The sequence below is a fragment of the Drosophila santomea genome, chromosome 2L (genome assembly GCF_016746245.2).
Source record: "Drosophila santomea strain STO CAGO 1482 chromosome 2L, Prin_Dsan_1.1, whole genome shotgun sequence".
Classification (NCBI taxonomy): domain Eukaryota; kingdom Metazoa; phylum Arthropoda; class Insecta; order Diptera; family Drosophilidae; genus Drosophila; species Drosophila santomea.
In genome coordinates, this window is record NC_053016.2 from 13,058,133 (window position 1) to 13,079,440 (window position 21,308).

Sequence of the window (21,308 nt, forward strand, 5' to 3'; positions counted from 1 at the left end):
TTCAATATGTGTTGATCAGGGTCGTGAAGTTAAGTTAAGAAAAGATGAAAGGCGTAGTGTTTCTTTGGTATTCGAGAGTTTATTTTTTTTTTTGCGAAAAAATAACAATAAGTTTAACAAAAAATATATCAAACGCGACTTTCATTTGTTATTATTTATTACCTTAACCAGTTAACATTTAAAATATTTTTGAGATTATTACAATACAACTATGGGATTGATTTATAGTATACCCGATAGAGCTGTCTCGTGTTCAGCAGCCGCCTGTCTATGATACCTTAATCTAGCGTTACTTACAGGAGCCCCTGAAAGACAAAACAAAGGATTATTAAGTTGTACGAAAGCGATCTTAGAAGTTATTACTACTCACCAATATAACTTAATAGAACGGGGAGAAAGATCAGCCCGTGCGCCGCCCCAATTACAACGATTCCCAAGTACATGCGGAAATAAAACACTTGGAATATCTGACTTTTGGCAAAAGCTAGAACAAGTATGCCCGCAAATTTGGTTAAAGTAATTCCAGAGAAAATGGAGCTGCCCATTTTCGATAAGCTATCTGCTGCTCGATCAATTTGACTCACTGATTTTGAAGTGGCGAAGCTGTGCACCAAGTGCGAACAGAATTCCACAGATATTCCGACTGCCATAACTAGATTTACTAACGAAACAGCGTTTAACGAAATGTTCCAATAATACATAAGGCCTCCTAAATTAACAACAATCATAGTTATCGTAATGACAACAACTAATGCGGAATGAACGTCGAAGCCCATTAAAACAAATGTAACAACAAATATGGAAAGAACTGAAATACCCATGCTCTGTAGCGTATCTGACCACATGGTTAGATATTGTTCGTAAAACACGTAGAATACTGAATAGGGAAAAACTTCGACCGTAAGGGCCGATGCCATAGGAACTCCATTGGACATAAGTCTGCCCTGCAACATTTGCGTAATATTTGCTGATATTTTCCTAGCCGACTCTAAAGCCAGAAAATAGTCCGACGAGGACTTTAGTATGGTGTGGTAGGCCATAAAATATGACGTCTCAATGTTCAGTCTTTCATGGCTGTTGGAATACCGAACAGCACCGCCATATGCGGCATGACCGGCCTTGGCGCACGTGTCATCCGGATTGTCCTTGAGGAAAAATGGCAAATACTTTTCAAACTCCTTTGCCTCCGGCCTTAGAATGGCATTTTTCGTAATATTACACTTCAAACACGAAGTATCTGAAATATGAAGGAAATCATTAGATATTTTTGCTGTATTCAATTACTGATTTGCAAGACTTACCCTGATGCGGGCAAAAATCTCCGGTATCCTTTTGATATTTGCAACAGGATGCTGCTGCTGCCGCCCAATCGAAGTAGTCATCGATCCAACTGGATGCAGGACGAGCGATATAGGTCTGGTTAGAGTGCCTACTAGCTAAGTATATCTGCGTCAGGACGCTGTCGTCGTTGCAATATTGACCTGCACACACTAAATTCTGATCGGAACTATTCGTATAAGCTAGATCGCCTTTCAGAACAAAGTACACTGGTGGACCAATGTTGAGATTCTCGTTCAACGATTGGAAATAATGCAATACGAAACTATCCTGGGGCATCGCCAGCTCTTGGTCAAGCCCAATGTCGATTCTTGGCGCTATAGCAATACTGAAGCACAGCCACGCAAAAAAGATGACCATTACACTAACGCGGACAATTTTCTTCATCAAAAATGGGACGTAAACACTACTGAAAAATTTGAACAATAGTCCCTCGTTATTAGCTATACTATCTGGTTTCTTTCCCTTGATGAAACAACAAATGTCCATTCGATTTTCCTCCCTGCGCTTGGTATCCAAAGTAAATAAGCTTACGAAACAGGTTATTTGCAATAAGAAGTCAATGATTAGGGCTACGCCCGCGTATAGGGCAAAAGCCCTAACGGCCGGCATATCAGAAAGGCCACCGAGAAAGAAGCAAAAGCTTTCACTCAAGGAAGTGAGCAGCATACTGGGTCCAACCTTGCCGAGTATTCGACCTATTTGCTGCTCAAGCGTTTCATTGGGTTTGCGTTGATCGCGCTGGTGAGTTTGGACTAGGATAAAAATGTTATCCACTCCGACAGCTAATACTAAAAAGGGTATGACCTCGACAATAATCAGGGTTGCCGGCACACCGATGTAGCCGAAAACTCCCACGGATGACACTACTGAGGCCAAAACTATGATGACACCGCCTATGCCAAGGGTAATCTTACTGTCGATAAACACTCGTTTGAACTCCTTTACGTGTCCCAGCGAAATCGCTATGTACATGAACATAATTAGGTAGGACACCAAAATGGTCAAAACATCCGACTGGGACTCCCTGTTAAGCTCATCTTCTATCGACCTCTCCGATGTGAAGGCTATGTCCATGTGCTGCGACATGTTGTTTCTCGTATAGTTGGTCATATACTCAACAAACTTCTTCTCCCACGCTAGGGTATTTTCCAAATCGGTTTTGTTGTGGTGATTTTTGACCAGGAATGTCAGAATGAGCGCGTTGGCCAACTCGAATTTCGTGCTCCCAGTCAGTTGGGCTCCAGGGGGCAGGAAACCACCAAATGCTATGGCAGGATCTACGGGACCACCATAGGGAGCTAGGCATAAGTAGGGATTGCTAATGCAATCGTATAGGGCATCCAAATAGGTAACCTATGAACACAACCAGAATAAAGTTCAATCGCAAATCAATTGACGTATTTTTGACTTACGTTGAATCCATTATCCTCATCGTGGTCATCCAATCTGTCTCGGTCATCGCCAAAGTATCCCCAGATCGATTGAATAACGCACTTGGATCCATCAATTTCACTTCCGTCATCTGACAAGGGTGCAAAGCATATATCCTTTAACTGTGTGCCATTCGCGTTAATTTCCTTGATGCCCTCCTGCAGATCCAATACTTTACTTAGAAAGTCCCTGTCAAACACGGGACCAAAGGTGTAGGGACCGTTTGAGGTATTGTGTACAATCTGTGGCAAGTTCACAGCTTTGATGATTATCTACAAGAAGAAAGTAATAAATAGATTTAGCAATACCATTACATAAGATCTCATATTTTAAAAGCTTACCTGTTCCAGCCTATAGAATGGCGAAAACTTGGTATCGAAAAACTCTCTCTCCAGTCTGGATTTGGAGTTCGGCGAGGCCCAAAGTTTAACAGGATCCGTTGTGATTTCTATGGAGTTAATGCCATACCCCAGAATAACAACCAGGGAAGCTCCGGCAATTAAAGTCAAGCCAGGATTGCTTGCAAAGTACGTTCCCCATTTGGTGAAAAATGTTTCCAGGAAGGTTTCGGTGTGAGCGCCAAGTTTTTCAAAATACGAATCGTTTTCGCTATAGGGCATTTCATCCGAAACATCATTGCCATCCACTTGAAAGTTGTCATCTCAAAAAAAGAAATTCATATTTTAAACTACTAAGACGGTCATGTTAAAAGTCTATTATCTTTTTTGTTTGTATATTATACACAATAAGTATACTATACTGTAAAACTCTTATCAGTTTCGGTGTGTTCCTTAAAAAAATTCACACAGCAAGTATACTTTTAAGTGCCCAAAAAATTCTGATACAGAACTATTCAATGTATAATCAAACTCACCCATTGACGAACCTTGCGTGAATAGAAACGAGCCCATTAGGAATACTAAGACTCCAACGAAGAATACGGCTGCCATGATGACAAAATAGGGGTCGAGTCCTACAATTTTGAAGGGCTCTGGACGGGGCGGTTCCGGAGGTCCTTGGGGACAGGACATGTCACAGTCCGAGCAGGAGCACGCGGGTAGTTTGCTCTGCAAACAAATTATATTTTGAACAACATGAAGACATCATGTTTCGAAATGAAGGTAACACTTACGCTAACCGCTTGGTTACAAGGAACGGTCGTTACATTCAGGGGCGTAAAGTTATCGCTATTTGTTTTGGGCTCATGCTGAACGTAGGTAATTTGAAAAGGAACATATGGATTAGTGGCATCGCCCATAAAGTTGAACCATTTTGTAGGGTTGCAGCGAGATGCTGAATAAGCTCCGCACATTAAATCAAGTGCTAATTGACCTGTTTGTGGTACAGAAACCTATTTAAAACAGAACAAAATTGTTCAATTAACAATGGGTATTTGTTATAATGAGTTCTGAAGTACCTGCGAGCACGATTTATAAGTCTTGTTGATGTATTCCGTCGATATATGCAAATCAACAGAACTTATATAATCAACATCTGAAATGATGAATGTATAATTAATCATAAACATACAATACCTAGATTCACTTCGATTAACATCAATTACGTATGATACATTTATTTTATTGTGGTTTAATAGGTACCTTCTTTATTTTTTTGCGTGGCCACTACATGCATGAATTCCGCTTGCTTTGGGGAGCAGGTGAATTGGCAGATGTGCCGCACCAAGTTTTCCATGCAGGATGGACATCGATCCAAGAAATTTCCGGCCAGCTCTACATTCTTATTAAGAAGCTCCACCTGCAAGGAAAAAGTCATTTGTGTAACAAATGCGACGCGTGTGCAAAGCTTATATTACTCATACCTGTTTCTTGTCGCAGCAAAATTTGTTTTCGCTGTTCTCCACCAGAAATCCACAACGTTTCTTCAGCAGCTCCAGTCCGTCAGCTGCCATTTCCTTCGCTGTTCCATTATACGGACAGTTTTGACTGTGCATAATATCATTGGTGTTGCACACGCCATACCAAACGCAGTCCTTAGAAATAGAAATATATTTTATAGAAAAAGCAGTTTAAAACGATGCATTACAGAGCAGATAAATGGAAAGCGAGCAATTACAGTCGGGTTTTTAGCTATCTCCAATGTCGGAGTTAATATCTTTTTGCTGACCCTATATACCTTTTAATATTTAGATTTTACTTCGTGAGCTAAATGCGTCATTTACCCCCCAGAACTATGAAATTATATGTATATATTTCTTAATTTCCTTGCATCTGTTTTAGCTCATTCACGGCAGCTTTTCCAATACAATTTACCAGTCAATTTTGAGAATTGATTTTACGACTAGTCTGCATGCGAATTTAAACTCAGTATTCTTAACATTCTTAATGATAAAAACCAAATGTGGGTTACCTGTTTCGATGATTGAATTAGTGTAAAGAGTACAGCAGCAGCGAGGAGGATGTGTACTCCAAAGGGAGCGTTCCTGAGCGGGGATCTTGAACTCATTCTATCACAATCGCATATCTGTAAAGAACGTTTTTGTTATAGAGCACTGGGCTTTAAATTATCTTCTAAATCACACTTAAGAGTCTCAGATTTTCTACACGATTTTTCTGTTGGTGTTCTGAACGACAAAGAGCTCGATCAAATGTAATCCAAGCCGGTCAAATTCGGACTTTTCGCTTATATAAATAAAGTACTGTTCATGCAAATGTGAGTTTAGCCAGATGAAACCGTTTTCAAGCGAATTAAACAAACATTTATTCCAGCAAACAATATATGTACATAAAACGAAGTGGCTTAGCCAAAAGTTTTGGAACACTTGCAACTCGGAATTGCGATTTCTAGCAACTGAATTCTGGATTGGACTCTGTAGATGCCACGCAACTCTATAAGCAGTATTCCTAATAATAGAATTGTCGACTCATAAAACAATATCAAAAAACTGATTCATTGCCACACACTAATATCAAATACAAAGTATTATAATGTAATCAAACTGCACATTATATGGTTGGGTGGTTTATAATTTCGGATAATCCCTCCACCCATTAGAACAGATTCCGATAATAAACCATAAGTACCAAAATAAAAGATTTCGTTTATTTCGAATTTGATCAATTTTTATTGCCAAAACGTTGTATATTTACAAATAAAAATGTTAGTAAAATTTTCAAGATACCACAGGTTTTTTTGTTAGGCATGAATATGAATTTAATTATAAACTCAAAATTATTGAAGAATAGTTAAATGAATTGCAAAGTATTGACAAAATGTTTTTTCAACTATAGTAATAACTAAACAAACATAAAAAAATCGAGATAAAAAGAATAACTAGGGATATCACTAGTTAAACAACCAGACTTCCAACTGCTGATTCAACTGTGCAAAAACATCTTACAGCTATGATTTGTGTGTTAATTGACTCAAAGTAAGCCATATAAGACTGCGAAAACATAGCACATCCTAAAAGCTCGGGGTCTATTAAGAGTAGTTCAAGAATTGTCACCTAATGGTCTATAAAGAGCGAAGCACGGGACGACCATTGAGACCATTTGATACCGATTAGCTAGGTTAACAAGGTAGCCGTCCACGGAGCTACATAAGTGGGGTTTGGTCTGTGACATTGATACGTTAAATTTCGCGCTAAAACGCATTGTCGTTAACTGGCTTTTGGTATATGTATGTACAATATAGACGGCTACTGAGAAAGTGATGATGCAACTAGTTGTCTGATTTTATGGAGGGGGAAATTCCATTATGCTCGCTTACTACGTACATCTTCTTGGGAAATCGAAAACCGCTCCGATTGCGTTTTTTTCCCTTCGCCACATGCAAATTTGGGAACCGCATTGGTAAATGGGATCGGGAATTGGAAATCAGCGGATCGAAATATTCTGTGCGGGTCCATTCACGATGTTTTATTTATATATTTTGCGCTTTAGATAGCTACATATGTGCATGGCTTTTTGTTAAGCGGATGTCACGGAATAAAGCAATCTTGTAGAGAAGATATGGGGGACTGCGGACTGCGAACAGTAGCTACAATGAAGGGCACGCAATATAGTATACTATGCTATCACTTCCAGAGAAATCGTTAATTGTAAACATTAGTAATGCGCCGAACCAATAAAAATGTTTCCTTTGTTCATGCATATCTGTATATACACAGGTATATTATGAGGCATATGTATGTCGCGATGTGTGCACATTGCAATGAAGTCACCTTAGTTAATTCCTTCAGTTAATTAAATTACACGGTTTTCTGCTTAAGGTGCGCACCAAAATCTTTCTTTCTATCTGTACAGTACAATTTTAATGCTAGCACTTTCGAGTGACGGTATATATACGAGCATATACCCTCAAAAACAATCCGATTTCGGAGCTACTAAACCTCGGTCCCAAAACAGGAGAGAGTGAAAACTAACTGAAATATACAATTAAAACGTAAACACTCCCACTGACTGCTTATCAGATTTAACGACAAGACAATCGATTGTTGTCGATATGCAGTGATGGGAATGCAAGTTTGGAACATGGAAAAGGAACGCTCAAAGAAATTCATCGAATTTTTTAAATCATTTTATATACATAGAAATCTCACACTAAATATTAAAATAAATTAAACGGAATTATTCTTATAACCAATTGCCCGTATAAGTTTTAAATTGTATTACTCACCTCAGGAGTTGTATTGATGGGCAAGCCAGACATGTATAGTCAGGTAGGAAATGACGCTGAAATAATTTTAATTACAATTACTAAACTTTTATTAAGTGAAATAATTATTTGAATAAAATTAAAACGATAACGCCTTTTCACTGTTCTTTTTCACTGTTCCAATAATGATGGAAAGCCCGAGTCCTTCATCGACTTTCGATATACAGTTTGTTTGTTTCTCCCGGCGTGCCATAACTAACTATCGTGCATTTCTACTTGTCATCATTGAGCTCAGCGGCTTGCATTTCAAAAGTCATGGTAAAGTCTTTATTGCGAATAATTGTGTGTCAATAGCATTTGTTACAAACTCACCTCGTTGCTTTCAGTTTCGCAACCAGTACGATAGCGATGTTACGGTGTGGAGTCCGCAGGGACGTCTCCACCAGGTGGAGTACGCAATGGAGGCCGTGAAACTGGGAACCGCAACCGTAGGTCTGAAAAATAAAGAAACCGCTGTACTCGTCGCCCTGTGCAAGCCAACATCGGAACTTTCGGCCACTCAGCGCAAGATCATCCCCATCGACGATCACCTGGGTATTTCCATTGCTGGCCTCACGGCTGATGCGCGCGTCCTTAGCCGGTACTTGCGCTCCGAGTGCCTGAATTACAAGCACTCGTACGACTCAACCTATCCGGTCTCCCGGCTGATCACAAACCTGGGCAACAAGATGCAGACTACCACTCAGCGCTACGATCGTCGTCCGTATGGTGTTGGTCTATTGGTCGCCGGCTACGATGAGAGGGGTCCGCACATCTATCAGGTCACGCCATCGGCAACCTTTTTCAATTGCAAGGCCAATTCGATTGGATCGCGTTCACAAAGTGCACGCACCTATCTGGAGAAAAAACTGAACGAGTTCTTGGACTGCTCCAACGATGATATCATCTGCCACGGCATTCAGGCTATTCGCAGTACCCTGCCCACGGATGAGCATCAAAGCAAAGAGAATGCTGGCCAGTTTGTAAGTTTTTTAGACATTTGCCGCCGTTCATAGGTAGTTAATTGTGCTTCTTGCAGAACATCACTGTGGCCATCGTCGGCAAGAACCAGCCATTCAAAATTCTCACTGATGAAGAGGTCAAAATATATCTTGAAATGGCCAAGCAGAAGGGCATTCCGCCTAATCAGCCTAAGGACGACGATGACGATGACCACCCATCCCCGCCAGAGGAACCAGCTGCGGGACCACGAGACCCAGAAGTCCTCGTTGCAACCGAGGAGCGTCCTTAGGCATTTGTAGGGATATGAAACCATCTAAACCATTAAAAATGTAAGATTGAAGGATACAATAAAATTGTTCATGCGTTTGCATAGATCCTAAAACGAAACAAAGTGCCTATTGCATTGGAATAGGTATTTAATATATGCAAAACCATTGCTTCTCATTCGGGAAAATAAATACAAATAAGTGTCTATATGAAGGGATACATTTTTGTATTTAAATTTTAAACTTTCTTTCATTGGCGGTAGTTATTTAATATTGCTTGTAGGTATATTTAATACCAGCTTAGGGGAGTATTTTCTATATCGCAGTGCGGGCACACTGTTGGCTTATAAATATTCCTCAATGCCGGTATTAAAATATTTTTTTATAAAACAATGTTGATTGATTTTAGTGAATGACAAGTTGTCATTTAAAATGTTATTTATACCAAATACAATATAGCGCTTGAGTGTCAACTTGAATATTTATTTTTGCACACTTAGAATACAATTAATTACATAACGAAAGTGCTAGCAAATGGTTTAGTAGAATAATAAAATAAACATGATTTTCTTACTAATAATAATTAAAAAAACGATTTATGCGTTTAGTGACGTACACGTGTACGTAAATATGTGCTTTTAAACATTAGTATTATTTGCTAACAAAGTTTCTTTACGAAGATTTGCCTTTGTTTACATTAGGCTTACTTGTTTTGCATGGTGGAACCTCACAGTTGATCAACAGGTGTTGTTTTATAGGGTAAAACACTTTAATTAAAATTCCTTTTTACAGACAAGATGACTTTACCCGATCTGGTAGCTGGACTTTCGTCGAATCCCTACTTTGGGGCTGGTTTCGGACTGTTTGGAGTGGGCGCCGCTGCTGCCATATTGCGGAAGGGCCTCCAGGGCGGATTGATTCTGTTCCGGCGGCACTGCATGATTACCCTAGAGGTGCCGTGTCGGGACAAATCCTACCAGTGGCTGTTGAAATGGATCACCATCAGAGGAGCCCGGAAAACGCAGCACCTGAGCGTGGAGACGAACTTTGTGCAGAACGACAATGGCACGATTAAAACCAGCTACGACTTCATACCCAGCATAGGCAAGCATCTGTTCCAGTACAAGGGCAACTGGATTCAGGTGGAGCGAACCAGGGAGCAACAGACATTGGACCTTCACATGGGTGTTCCGTGGGAAACAGTGACACTAACAGCGTTCGGCAACAACAAGGGTATATATTTTGACATCCTAGAAGAGGCTAGGCAACTGGCCCTGGAAGCCACAGAAGGCAAAACCGTGCTCTATACAGCGATGGGTGCGGAATGGAGACCCTTTGGACATCCTCGCAGAAGGCGTCCAACTGGATCGGTGGTGCTGGATCGCGGAACTTCGGCAAGAATCATTGCCGACTGCCAGGACTTCATTAAGAGCTCTCTGTGGTACACGCAACGAGGAATCCCCTATCGAAGAGGCTACCTCCTGTATGGGCCGCCTGGTTGTGGCAAGTCTAGCTTTATTACTGCCCTGGCGGGCGAACTGGAGTACAGTGTTTGCCTGTTAAATCTATCTGAAAGAGGCCTCACAGATGATCGACTTAATCACCTCCTGAATGTGGCGCCAGAACAGAGTATCATTCTGCTGGAGGATATCGACGCAGCATTCGTCTCGCGGGAAGCTACTCCGCAGCAGAAATCCGCCTTTGACGGCCTCAACAGGATTACGTTCAGTGGACTCCTAAATTGTTTGGATGGTGTTGGTTCCACGGAAGCCAGAATTGTCTTTATGACCACAAATTACATTGACCGCCTGGATCCTGCCTTAGTTCGTCCTGGTAGAATCGATTTAAAGGAATACATTGGCTATTGTACGCAATATCAGTTGGAGGAGATGTTTAAGAACTTCTTCGCCAACAGTGACACCGCAAAAGCAGAGGAGTTCGGAAAACGCGTGAATTCCTTTGGACGTTCTGCCAGTCCGGCGCAAATTCAAGGATTTTTTATGAAGCATAAACTGTCGTCCCCGCAAACTGTTATTGATTCGTGTGAGGATATCTGGGAAAATGTTTTAGATCATAATAAAAAAAATAATTGAACGGTTGTGGACTTAGTTTACTTGAAGCTCTTTAAGACAAGTCTGATATCTATTTGGGTTTTATACAATTAAAACATCTTTAAATTTACTGTCTTCGATAGTAGTTTATGTGTGTGTTTTTAAATTTATTTCATTTTTCGATGATTTAATATTATCCATTCTTTTTTATGCACAATTGCATGAGTAATTCCCAATCGAACTCACTTAAATGAAGGTCGTGTTTTATATTATGATTTAATTACATTTTTATAGGTAATTTAAAAATATGAACTATGTTCTAAAATATATGTATATTTTATGTGACATTAAGTTTGATTAGTCCTTTGATCTTCTGGGCCTTCCGACCTTTCCTTTCCTTTGTCCAAGCGTTCCATTCGAGTTGGCGGGGCCCTTGAGTAATTTGTGCCAATCTTGCTCACACACCAAGCTAGCTCCTAACATAGTATACCTGCAAAAATGCAATTAGATTACAAATTGGTTATGAGCTGTTTAGACTTTGTTGATATGCTTACCTATCACCAGGACGCAGACTGGATCCACACTTAGCACAACTAAAGCACCTTAGATGAAATACGCAATTAATTATTTGTTTTTGTTGATTTTGTAAATCGATATTATTTATTCCAGTGAGTGCTTTCGCTACCAGTTCACTTGGCGGTATAGTTTCCCCGCAGCCAGAACAAACCCCGGAGCACCCAAACATGCTGGAAAAGAAATATTATTATTTTTAATTAGTTTAAATGTATCAGATCCTTATATCAACAACATAAAAACATAAATTGTTGGTGCCGATAAGTAGGCAACATGTTTTCAAGATGGATTGAAAGTAGCCAGACTTTGGCGGTCGTTCGAATTCGTACCTGGAATAGTCCTTTTTGCAAAGAATCAGGCCTCGCCTCGTAAAACAGCTGGAACCCACTTCTGCTAGCATCGCTCCACAACAGTGACATTTGAGGCAGCCATTGTGCCAGTATCTGTCCAAAGCGTATAAAAGATATCTATCACTTATTTTATCTGAAAGCGAATAAGAGAAGAGAAGTACGTTAGGTTATTGCCGCTCATACATATATGGATAGGAGGGCAATCAATTAGTGAACAATCGAGAGAAACTTACCTCCACAACCACCACACACTTTAATAAGGGAGTTGGAATGAATTAACTGCTGATTATTGAAATCGTTTGAAGATTCGTCCATGAACGATAGCTGAGACGATGAGATATTCGAGTTGGTCTCCACAATGTCCTTTGTGTGGTTTGAGTTTCTATAGTCAATTACTATGGGGGCGAAGTTCTCAGGACTAGATGAGTCTTGGTGATGTGCCGCTAGTATATCTCTGTATGAATGGAACGTTGCATTCATTGCAAATAATGTGGATGACTTAAGTCGTAGAAGGCATATGGGTCCTGTTTATGGTTTAAACCTGAAAAATACAAAAAACGTGTATAGATAGACGGAAATAATGCTAAATATTTACAAAATCACCTTTAAAAATGTGCAAAAATGAAGTTTAGTCGTGGAACTCCATAATTGCCGTGCTTCTACCATAAACTCAACGCATTAACCACATATAAATAGCTAAAATAAGTTTAAAATAATCAATTAATTTATTTAAAAACTTATAAACCTACAGATAAATAGTATAAAACTAAATAGAAAGTTGAAATAAATGTCTTTTAATTTAATCACATCGATTTTGAAAAATGTTTAAACTTCCATCCACAGATTTCACAAGAAGTTAATAAAATATTTATTTTATCAATCGATGACAGAACGTGCTTTTCAGGCAAAGTTTTTGCCGTTTGCGGATGCAAAAATAGCGCCAGACAATCAGCAAAAAAAATTACTTCTGGAATTTCAGATCCGATCCAATTCGAAATTATTTTTGAAACATTGCATTCTGCACAGCTGTCATTACATACAAATGGATTATATACGCACATACGTATGTACATAAGTAAAACACCCAAATTACCATACATACATACAGTCGCAGCGAACGCTTGCTATGTACATATATGTGTGTATCAAACTGCGGTCTTATGCCGATAGATTAATCAATATTTAATGTTTGTAGTTTGCACTGTTCATTGTCAAGAACAAAAGCTTAGCTAGCCAACTTAACGTTTATGTACAGAAATACTGATTTGCTGTCAATAGCACATTTGAGCGAAATTTTGTATACATATATATGCTGGTATTTGTTTCACTTAATCACTCGTCCAAACGCCGTTTTTGTAAACAATAAACACATTTTCAACTTACACACTCATCAATTAATTATTTAATAGCGAAAATTTATTTGACAACACCATGAGGAACAGTAAAATCGCTTCGGTTTCAAACACCATTTCTTGTATACGACTTTACATACCAAACTAATTCATAGATATGAAAGCAAGCAATCCGCGATTATACAGGGTGCACCGTGCACACATCCACATTTTTATCGTTCAATTTAGTTATTTGGCTGTAAAATGTCGCCTTCAGTGATGACGGTTTAGATTTTTTACCTTTGAGTAACGGGGAACCACGACAAAAAAGAAATGAGAATTTTATATTTAACTGTGTATACTACATTTAATATTATATGTCAATACTATTTTACTGGGCATTCATCTATTTCACAAGAAATTAAAAACATATAGTTTAGGTTATCGGAATGTTTTTCTTCCCAGTGGGAAACGCTTATTTTATCGTTTGCTTCTGGGACGTACGTCAGTAAAAATTCTTGTAATGTCTAACACATAATTTAATTTAATATGTTTTCTTTTATATTTTTGTATTACACATATTTGGAATCTGTTCAAACGTACGTTAGAAAACTTATGGTGTGAATAAGTGTGTGAAAGAGAAACGTCTAGAGTGCTCCTAATCCCGCATCCCAACGGAATGAATGGATTTTTCACCGATAAAAAACTCGATATCTCAAACCAAAATCAGCTGACGTGTACAGCTGAATCGCAAATTTCATTGAAAAATCTGCTTATACAGAGGGCCTTTGACACTTTCTTGGACATAGTTTGAGTGGTTGATAACTTTATGTATATACTAATCCAACAAATTGCCCCCGATGGTAAATGTTCTCGGTAACATCAGAAAAGTTGCTTTGAGAAGAGTAAATGTGCTGAGCAAACTCTAAGGATAACCCTTATACTTTGCAATTATACTTATAAAATTATACTTTTAGTTCATTAGGCACTACTTGATCTATGCCGAAGTATTGACGTTCATACGGACGGACAAAAAGGACAATCGGGCCTACGGCCGGACATGACTAGATTGATTGTGTTAATTCTACCATTAGATACAACCCCTGTTGGTTTGGGGTACACAAAAAACAGAGTACACCAGACCTACTGAAAAGCCTGGTTCAATTATCAATCATCGAATTATCTTAATTAATTGTAATGACGTAATAAAAATATAATGCGACTCATACCCAACCAGATAAGCTGGGGAAGGTCACGAATTAATTTGACTGCTTTTTAACTCTTTGAATCTTATCGCTCTTATATCTTTTATATCTACCTAAACGTTCTTCTATGGTACGCCCTCAATTTTCCGTAGAAAATAAAGACATTAAATATAAAAGTATTTAAACAAATTATTTATTCAAATATGATAATTCTTATTTTAGGGTATCTTGTAAAATAACAATTCCTTAACTTAACTATGAATTAAAATGTCTAAGAAGTTAAATCAATGGAAATTATTCGCCCACTGCTATTAAAAGGCGGAGCCGCGGAAATTGCTTCAAACGTACTACTCTCAGTAGTCTGATTTGTAGTGCTCTTTTCCGAATTAGCCGAATGAGCATACCAGTCTGTAAGTGCGACCAAGTTCTTAGAGAAATTACAGTTTTCTTGATTGTATTCCTTTCTGTGTCCTTGAGAATCGGAAAAAGTATTCGATGTACTCAGAGAACTAACCAATGAATGATTAGATATCGAGTCAACAGTACAGCGCTTAATTACAGAGTTAGCCTTATAGTTTGAAAATATATATAAAGATTGCTGTAGCGGCTTAACAGAAGTATCGACTACTGATTCTGGCTCAGGAGCACATTTGCTTGGCTCAACGGCCCGCCTGCTGGACTTTCTGTTGTTATGCGTGAGTTTTATTATAGTAAGTGCATCCGAACCAAGTCTTTTTGGCGAGCCCATTGTTTGCTCTTGTTGCTCATCGTCGTCAGAGGAGCATAAGTCAATTGTATCAACAACTACTTCCTTGGTAGGTGAAATCCTCCAGTGCGAGTTAAGCGAATTGTGGCGCGTTAGTCTTATATTAAGTTTTGTGTTTGCAGTGTGATTTTGCTCTTCCATTACGTGTTCCGAAATTTTTTTCAATCTGACTGATATTGGACGGCATTGCTTAATCAGCGGAGAGTTTAGAAACAAAAAGTTCTCAGTAGTGTCTCTGCGTTTAACAAATTGACGTCGCGGAAAAGAATATATGTGGTAGTTATGTTCATGCGACTTTTTAAATGTACAGTGCACGGTAGTGTTTGATTTTTTCTCAAAATACTTTTGCCTGGTATTTGATTTTATGATCAATGGTGTGTAACAAAACCGATCCAGGCGTTCCTGTCTTTCCGAAATATATTCCATTGATATTGTTTGTTTTGTCGACTTTAACAATTGCTGTCCTGCAGGTGATGATATTGGGATAAACGAACACCTACTAAACGAGTGAACTGTTCGATTTCTCCGTGATGGTAAACGCCTTTTTCTGTTTGATGTTTCCGTTGATGTTTCTTCGCTAAATGAATAGGTTTTCTGTTTTTCTTTACATAAACTGTTATCTGAGAATTTGGATTGCAGGTTAAAGTTCAAAAGAAAGGCGTTGCGCAGTTCGATATCTTCATTTTTCCCGTCACATTTGTTATCTGGCTCAGGGGAATCACAAAGTATAACGTCATCTTCCATGCAACAAATGTTTTCGTGTTCCTGTTATGCAGAAATTACTTGTTAGGGCCAAAGTGTTATTACTTATTAAAATTGGCATGGTAATCAACTTACGAGTATAGCTTCTTTAGAATAAAGTTCGGCATCACAGTTGTCGCATAGATAAATATCAAAAGGGGGTGGCTCAACCATCATATGTTGTACGTTTTCGCTAATGGAACTATTGTTCTTTTGCAGCAACAAGCACTTCCTATTCTTTTGTTGTCTATCATATGACTGTAAAATACACAAAATATTCGTTGCACATTAATTCAGAAAAAAAATAAGAAAGTACTTACCATGTTTTCATTTCGAAAGGTAACCAACAGTTTGTTGTTTCTCCTGTCATACAATGAAGTTGTTGAGTTATAATTGTTTATAAATCTCAAGCTCGCGTGTTCATACGCAGCTAAATCATTACAAAATCTCAAAAGAAATAAGCTTTTATGAAATTGATAGCATATGACCACAATTTCTTTCATTTTTTCCATCCAATTCTGTAAAAGAGATACAAGTGCATATTAGTAATTTATGGGGGTGAATGTTATTTATAAGCCATCGAAAAATAAGGTATGGGAAAAAAAGCTTACCCCAACAAATGCTTTCGGCTTTTTGAGCGGAATCTCGAAAGGAGCGCTTTCGGGCCACCATTCTGGTTCACTGCAATCTATTTTCTTTGGTAAGTTAATATGTCCTAAAGAGCATTGCACCATGAAGGGAATAAAATTTTCTAACTGGGACTCGGTTATTTTTTCTAGGGATGTTGGATATCCGTTCGCAAACAAAAGCGGTAGGTTGGATATCATGTTGTGTTGAGCTTTATCCTTTTCATCCATTGTCACTAAAAGTGAATTAAAAATTTATTTTATTTCATGTTATCGATAGGGTGTACCCCTAGTAAACCGTATAAAAAGATTATTTTAACATTTTTTACTTATTTTTCAATAATATTTTACGTAGAAACAAGTCCACCTAATAAGATCTGACTCAAAAATTAAAATCAACTACTCTTTCTTAAAACCCAAACGATTTGGATATTTTATCGCCGATCGTATTACGGAAATGGTCGGTTTCCTACCGTATAAAGAGGAGAATATCTGGACTAGGAGTCGATCCAGCTGTGTCCGTATTTCTGTCCGTTCATATGAACGTCGAGATCAACACCGAATAGAGTAAGTGATGAGTAAACTAATCTAAGTATTGTGTAATATTTTTTTGGTAGTTCTTGAAAAGTATTTAGTTATCTTTAGTAGAGTCGATATAGCCATGTCCGTGTGGTTGTCCGTCCGTATGAAAGTCGTGATCCCTATGACACACAGTTTAAAAACTTATTTAGGGTGTAACGTCCCCTTTCTCGTAGAATACAATTATATACTAGATTCGTCGAAAGGATGTGGCAGGTAGATGGGAACGCTTTCGACCCTATGAAGTACACAAATATAGTCTATATCACTAGTCAAGTCGATATAGCTGTATCCTTTTTGTCTGTCCGTATAAACGTAAAAAAACTGTCACGCCCCTGAATATAAAATCGGGAAGGTCGTGCACAGATCGACTTCCCTAGAGATCACGATCTAGAAAAACTAACCTTGCCTTTAATATAGTAGTACCTAGTACATTACTTTTTTGCAGGACCAATTAAAGAACGGTCACACTAAAAAGTGAAGAGCGATAACCTCAAAATGGCGAAGATCCAGACTATCAGCCCATAGCGACAATCGATTAAAGTATCGAAGGATTTTTTTTTGTCACTATGAGTACCTTGAAATAATGATTGATTAGGTACACAAAGTGTACAAAAAAAATGCAGATGTGTTTAAACTTTTTTTTTTTTATAAGAGACTAGTTTCGTCATAGGCGTTGCCACACTATTTTAGAACAAAAGCAAGTGGTTACGCCTAGCTAATTCATAAAATGAACATGAATTGGATTGTTTCCACTTACAGGTTTATGCGCTTTCGCTTCTCGCATGCGAACTTTGCAGCTAAAAAGAATTATATATTCGTGTGGCAAGCCACAACCAGCGTTTCACTTTGGCAAAAGGGGCACCTCATAAAACTTGCGTCAAACTGCAGATTTCCTTACTGAAAAACCACGAATTGCTCTCATATGTGTACATGTACACATACGCGCACACACACGTACCAATACACATCTGTATACCAAAGGGAAGTGGAATAAGTTTGCAAATAAAATTTTTACTGCATAACTTGCGACATTTTTATAGGTAAACCCACTCACACAAACACTTCTAGATAATTATAAAAAAACACAAATAGTCATATGTTAAATGGAGTCATCACAATTATGCTGTGGTATAAATATCCCACCTGATTTAGACGAGTGTATGTAATACACTCAACGAAAATTACCATGTTCAGCATCACTTGAAATATAATTTAAATAGTACACACTTATAATACACACTTATAACTGGTTGATAACGAACATTTCGACACCGATTTTGTATGGCAATACATTAAACTCAGTGCACTGGAATGCTCAGTGCTCTCAGCATATACATATCACTGAGTAGATCAAATCCATTAGAAAGGAGTCTTAAAACCAATCAAAATAGAACCTCTATCAGTACGCACCAAAAATTCGCAATGATTAACAAAACGGTAGACACCGAGATCTACAATCACAAATATGATAACATAGTTACAATACACAACACTTTCTTCGTAAAAAATTAATTTGTTGTAGTTGCTATCGAATAGTCGAAGTGAGAACTGACTGGTATATGACTGAACTCATTGTTACAAATACCACGCAGTCTTCAAATTGAAACGGGAAATCGGAACAAAATTTGGTGTTCCACCTTTACTTTGCTTGCAAAAATAGAATTTGTGTTGTAAATGATAACTATGTTTATTTTTCCAGAACTAATAGCTTGGATCGGAATTTTGTAATATTTAAAAGCATTCAGTTATTCACATACATAAAGTCAAAGTAAGGTACGGAAGAGGTTTTTGGATGTAATATATAGCATCGAGTTGATTATTTTCCATTACAAATATTTGACTCAAAATGTTGATAATCTTTTATATAAAGTAAAGGTGTAAAGTAAAAATATACTATTAGCTTTGTAGCCCACTTGCCTCAGATCGCCCAAACAGCAACAGATCAACATTTTACAAGTCAAATAAGAAAACCAAAATTGTTGATCAGCTGACCTTGCAAAACTAAGTTTCCTCTAAAAAATCGATAAAGTGCCACGTAGACATCCCATCTTGATATATAGAGACGACTTTCTTTCTCGTCCGGGCACTTCTTATTGTTTCCCACTTCATGAGCGTTGTAATGTACCTCTTTTAAAAGTAGTTTGCAGTGATAATGAGAACGTGTTAAATTTTAAGTTGAAACAATTAATTATTTTCGTATACCATGCCACCGTTTCTTAAGCAATAAAAAAACCAAACCGATAGCGATATCGGTAGATAGATACCGATAGATATCGATTTACCTGCTTTCCCTGCAGAACGTGTTATCGTATTGTTCGGCCAATTGTGCAACGTGTTTGAGTAAATCTGCGAACTAAAGGCTAAAAATGAAAGTAGAGGCACTGGACAAATTCTGGGCTGACAAGAGTCGCTACGATCTTGCCGAGAAGCGGTTCTACGAGGGTCCCCAGAAGGTAAAGTCACCAAACAATCCAAATCATAAGTACTTAGGTTGATTGCAAGTTTCACGTGGCCGGCAACGGAATTCGGAATGGTTTCGGCAATGTTTATTGCAAATCTGTTTGTTTTAATAGCAAGGACGCCGAAACACACATGTTCTAAACTTCAATACACACTCAAAATGATCTAAAAAAAGATGTCTATATTTATCTGCCTTTGATTTTCAATTGCTTTGTTCATATTGCAAATTACATGTATATTCTTGTAACTGTATGTAACAGGTGAACGATGAACACTTTAAAACCACACAACTTTGTATGTAAAGTTTATACAACAAAAAGTGTGCAAGGAAATAAACTTTTGCAAGCCAAATACTTACTACACTTACCATTTGGCAATTAATAATGTGACGCAAATGTTATAAATACAAAATATAACATGCAAAACATAGATATATTAACACCTAAAACATCTACACAACAAAATTCTTATATTCATAAAAATTATTGTGCCAAACAACAAATAGTCTAGTGAATACAACGTTAAATCATATATGTAATTTAATAGTTAAGTAAAGGTTGTAATACGATGTGTTCTATCTCAACAAAAATTTACAAAATATATAGTCTTGCATTGTATAAGTAAAATACGTGCAATTTTTGGGCTGATTAGAATGGGGCTTATCAGTATTTCAACATGCTTGCATGACAACAGTCTTTTACGTAGATTCCAGTACATTAAAAATCTCCTTCTTTTATTTTATTAATTTCCCTGAAACCTTTGTAAACTATTCGATACACCAAATGTCAGTTCATACAAGTAATCAATGGTGTTGTCTTATTTTTAAAGGTAACTGATCGCAGCCACTACAGCCCATTAGTAAGCGAAATCGCAAAGGCTAGGGAACACATACAAAACTCGCTGGAAAAGGTAACTATTGTGATATATCCTCACTTTTGCTTGCTTATAGACGGGTATTTATTTTGTATTTCAACAGTATGTAAACCATGATTTGATCACACTCCTAGGGTCTTTTGTTACCTTAAAACTGTAGAGAACTGTATATTTATCATTTACATTATAATTAGTCTGTACTTATAATTAGCATAACTCTATGAGGCCTTGAATTTGATTAATTAACAATGCCATTTGTGTTTCCAGATCGATGGAGTTACCCTGGACGATGGCTCAAAGTCCGAGCTGTCCCAGCGCCTGTCCCAATTGGAGGGGGAAAACAAGGATTTGAAGTCCCAGGTGTCCTCGTTGAGCCAGCTTTTGAGTGCCGTAGTGAAGCGCTTGGACACCGTGGAGGCTCAGCTGAAACTGACCAATGGAGTGTCGAAGCAGCCAGAGGCCGCAGCGAAAAAACCAGAAGCAAGTGACAAAGATGATGACGACGATGTGGATCTATTCGGATCGGAAAGCGAAGAGGAGGACGGAGAGGCGGCCCGCATAAGGGAGGAAAGACTGGCGGCTTATGCTGCTAAGAAGGCCAAGAAAGTTCAAATTATTGCCAAGTCGAACATCATTCTGGATGTCAAGCCCTGGGACGATGAGACCGATCTGAAGGTTATGGAGACAGAAATCCGCAAAATCACTCAGGACGGTTTGCTGTGGGGAGCTTCTAAATTCGTCCCAGTTGCCTTTGGCATCCAGAAACTCAGCATCTCATGCGTAGTTGAGGATGATAAGGTTTCCATCGATTGGCTGACTGAGGAGATCGAGAAATTGGAGGATTTTGTCCAAAGTGTTGACATCGCTGCGTTCAACAAAATCTAAGGAGTATACATATATTTTTATAATTCAGGATCGGATTTGCCTCATTAAAAATGTGTTTGGGAGTCATCTAAATAAATATTTTGATAAAACAACTGAAAAACTGTATTTGGACTTGGTGTAATTGGTTGAATATGGTGAAGTAGTTTAACTATTTAAACAAGAGTTATAGGATTAAGTCATGTATTCGGCATTTTTTTATTCATTA

At 38.1% G+C, this 21,308-nt stretch overlaps 6 protein-coding genes across 16 annotated transcripts; 3 read left to right on the plus strand and 3 right to left on the minus strand.

Moving 5' to 3' along the window:
* Nucleotides 1-139: 139 nt before the first annotated feature.
* Nucleotides 140-7,197, minus strand: LOC120458143 (NPC intracellular cholesterol transporter 1). Of its 4 annotated transcripts, none has more exons than XM_039645715.2 (12): nt 7,093-7,197; nt 5,143-5,256; nt 4,595-4,765; nt 4,374-4,530; nt 4,190-4,266; nt 3,905-4,123; nt 3,647-3,839; nt 3,114-3,433; nt 2,754-3,044; nt 1,302-2,694; nt 371-1,237; nt 140-305 (listed from the first exon to the last, which is right to left on the minus strand). In XM_039645715.2, the coding sequence occupies exons 2-12, from the start codon at nt 5,236-5,238 to the stop codon at nt 223-225; spliced, it is 3,867 nt and encodes a 1,288-aa protein (XP_039501649.1). In that variant the 5' UTR covers nt 5,239-5,256; nt 7,093-7,197; the 3' UTR covers nt 140-222. The 4 variants fall into 4 exon arrangements, with proteins under 4 accessions (XP_039501649.1, XP_039501624.1, XP_039501640.1 ...); XM_039645690.2 differs by having other exon boundaries at nt 6,512-7,189; XM_039645706.2 differs by having other exon boundaries at nt 6,959-7,182.
* Nucleotides 7,198-7,588: 391 nt separating this feature from the next.
* On the plus strand, nt 7,589-8,781 carry LOC120458476 (proteasome subunit alpha type-1). The gene is made up of 3 exons (XM_039646136.1): nt 7,589-7,710; nt 7,779-8,414; nt 8,471-8,781. Exons 1-3 carry the CDS (start codon nt 7,708-7,710, stop codon nt 8,681-8,683), a joined length of 852 nt encoding a protein of 283 aa, XP_039502070.1. The 5' UTR covers nt 7,589-7,707; the 3' UTR covers nt 8,684-8,781.
* A 189-nt stretch (nt 8,782-8,970) lies between these two features.
* Nucleotides 8,971-10,754, plus strand: LOC120457902 (mitochondrial chaperone BCS1). Of its 3 annotated transcripts, none has more exons than XM_039645418.2 (2): nt 8,971-9,026; nt 9,453-10,754. In XM_039645418.2, exon 2 carries the CDS (start codon nt 9,458-9,460, stop codon nt 10,751-10,753), a length of 1,296 nt encoding a protein of 431 aa, XP_039501352.1. In that variant the 5' UTR covers nt 8,971-9,026; nt 9,453-9,457; the 3' UTR covers nt 10,754. The 3 variants fall into 3 exon arrangements, with proteins under 3 accessions (XP_039501352.1, XP_039501346.1, XP_039501358.1); XM_039645412.2 differs by lacking the exon at nt 8,971-9,026 and adding an exon at nt 9,160-9,280; XM_039645424.2 differs by lacking the exon at nt 8,971-9,026 and adding an exon at nt 9,180-9,197.
* Nucleotides 10,755-10,957: 203 nt separating this feature from the next.
* LOC120457926 (LIM domain transcription factor LMO4.2) lies at nt 10,958-13,166 on the minus strand. Of its 2 annotated transcripts, XM_039645433.1 has the most exons (6): nt 13,018-13,166; nt 12,238-12,330; nt 11,868-12,175; nt 11,614-11,767; nt 11,266-11,457; nt 10,958-11,201 (listed from the first exon to the last, which is right to left on the minus strand). In XM_039645433.1, the coding sequence occupies exons 3-6, from the start codon at nt 12,112-12,114 to the stop codon at nt 11,069-11,071; spliced, it is 726 nt and encodes a 241-aa protein (XP_039501367.1). In that variant the 5' UTR covers nt 12,115-12,175; nt 12,238-12,330; nt 13,018-13,166; the 3' UTR covers nt 10,958-11,068. The 2 variants fall into 2 exon arrangements, with proteins under 2 accessions (XP_039501367.1, XP_039501375.1); XM_039645441.2 differs by lacking the exon at nt 12,238-12,330 and having other exon boundaries at nt 13,018-13,152.
* A 1,173-nt stretch (nt 13,167-14,339) lies between these two features.
* Nucleotides 14,340-18,436, minus strand: LOC120458027. Of its 4 annotated transcripts, none has more exons than XM_039645534.1 (5): nt 18,296-18,436; nt 16,289-16,539; nt 15,998-16,195; nt 15,774-15,935; nt 14,340-15,701 (listed from the first exon to the last, which is right to left on the minus strand). In XM_039645534.1, exons 2-5 carry the CDS (start codon nt 16,532-16,534, stop codon nt 14,442-14,444), a joined length of 1,866 nt encoding a protein of 621 aa, XP_039501468.1. In that variant the 5' UTR covers nt 16,535-16,539; nt 18,296-18,436; the 3' UTR covers nt 14,340-14,441. The 4 variants fall into 4 exon arrangements, with proteins under 4 accessions (XP_039501468.1, XP_039501466.1, XP_039501469.1 ...); XM_039645532.1 differs by lacking the exon at nt 18,296-18,436 and adding an exon at nt 18,148-18,280; XM_039645535.1 differs by lacking the exon at nt 18,296-18,436 and adding an exon at nt 18,029-18,090.
* Nucleotides 18,437-19,176: 740 nt separating this feature from the next.
* Nucleotides 19,177-21,203, plus strand: LOC120458390 (probable elongation factor 1-delta). 2 transcript variants are annotated; one of them, XM_039646009.2, is made up of 3 exons: nt 19,178-19,338; nt 20,174-20,254; nt 20,486-21,203. In XM_039646009.2, exons 1-3 carry the CDS (start codon nt 19,252-19,254, stop codon nt 21,101-21,103), a joined length of 786 nt encoding a protein of 261 aa, XP_039501943.1. In that variant the 5' UTR covers nt 19,178-19,251; the 3' UTR covers nt 21,104-21,203. The 2 variants fall into 2 exon arrangements, with proteins under 2 accessions (XP_039501944.1, XP_039501943.1); XM_039646010.2 differs by lacking the exon at nt 20,174-20,254 and having other exon boundaries at nt 19,177-19,338.
* Nucleotides 21,204-21,308: the final 105 nt, after the last annotated feature.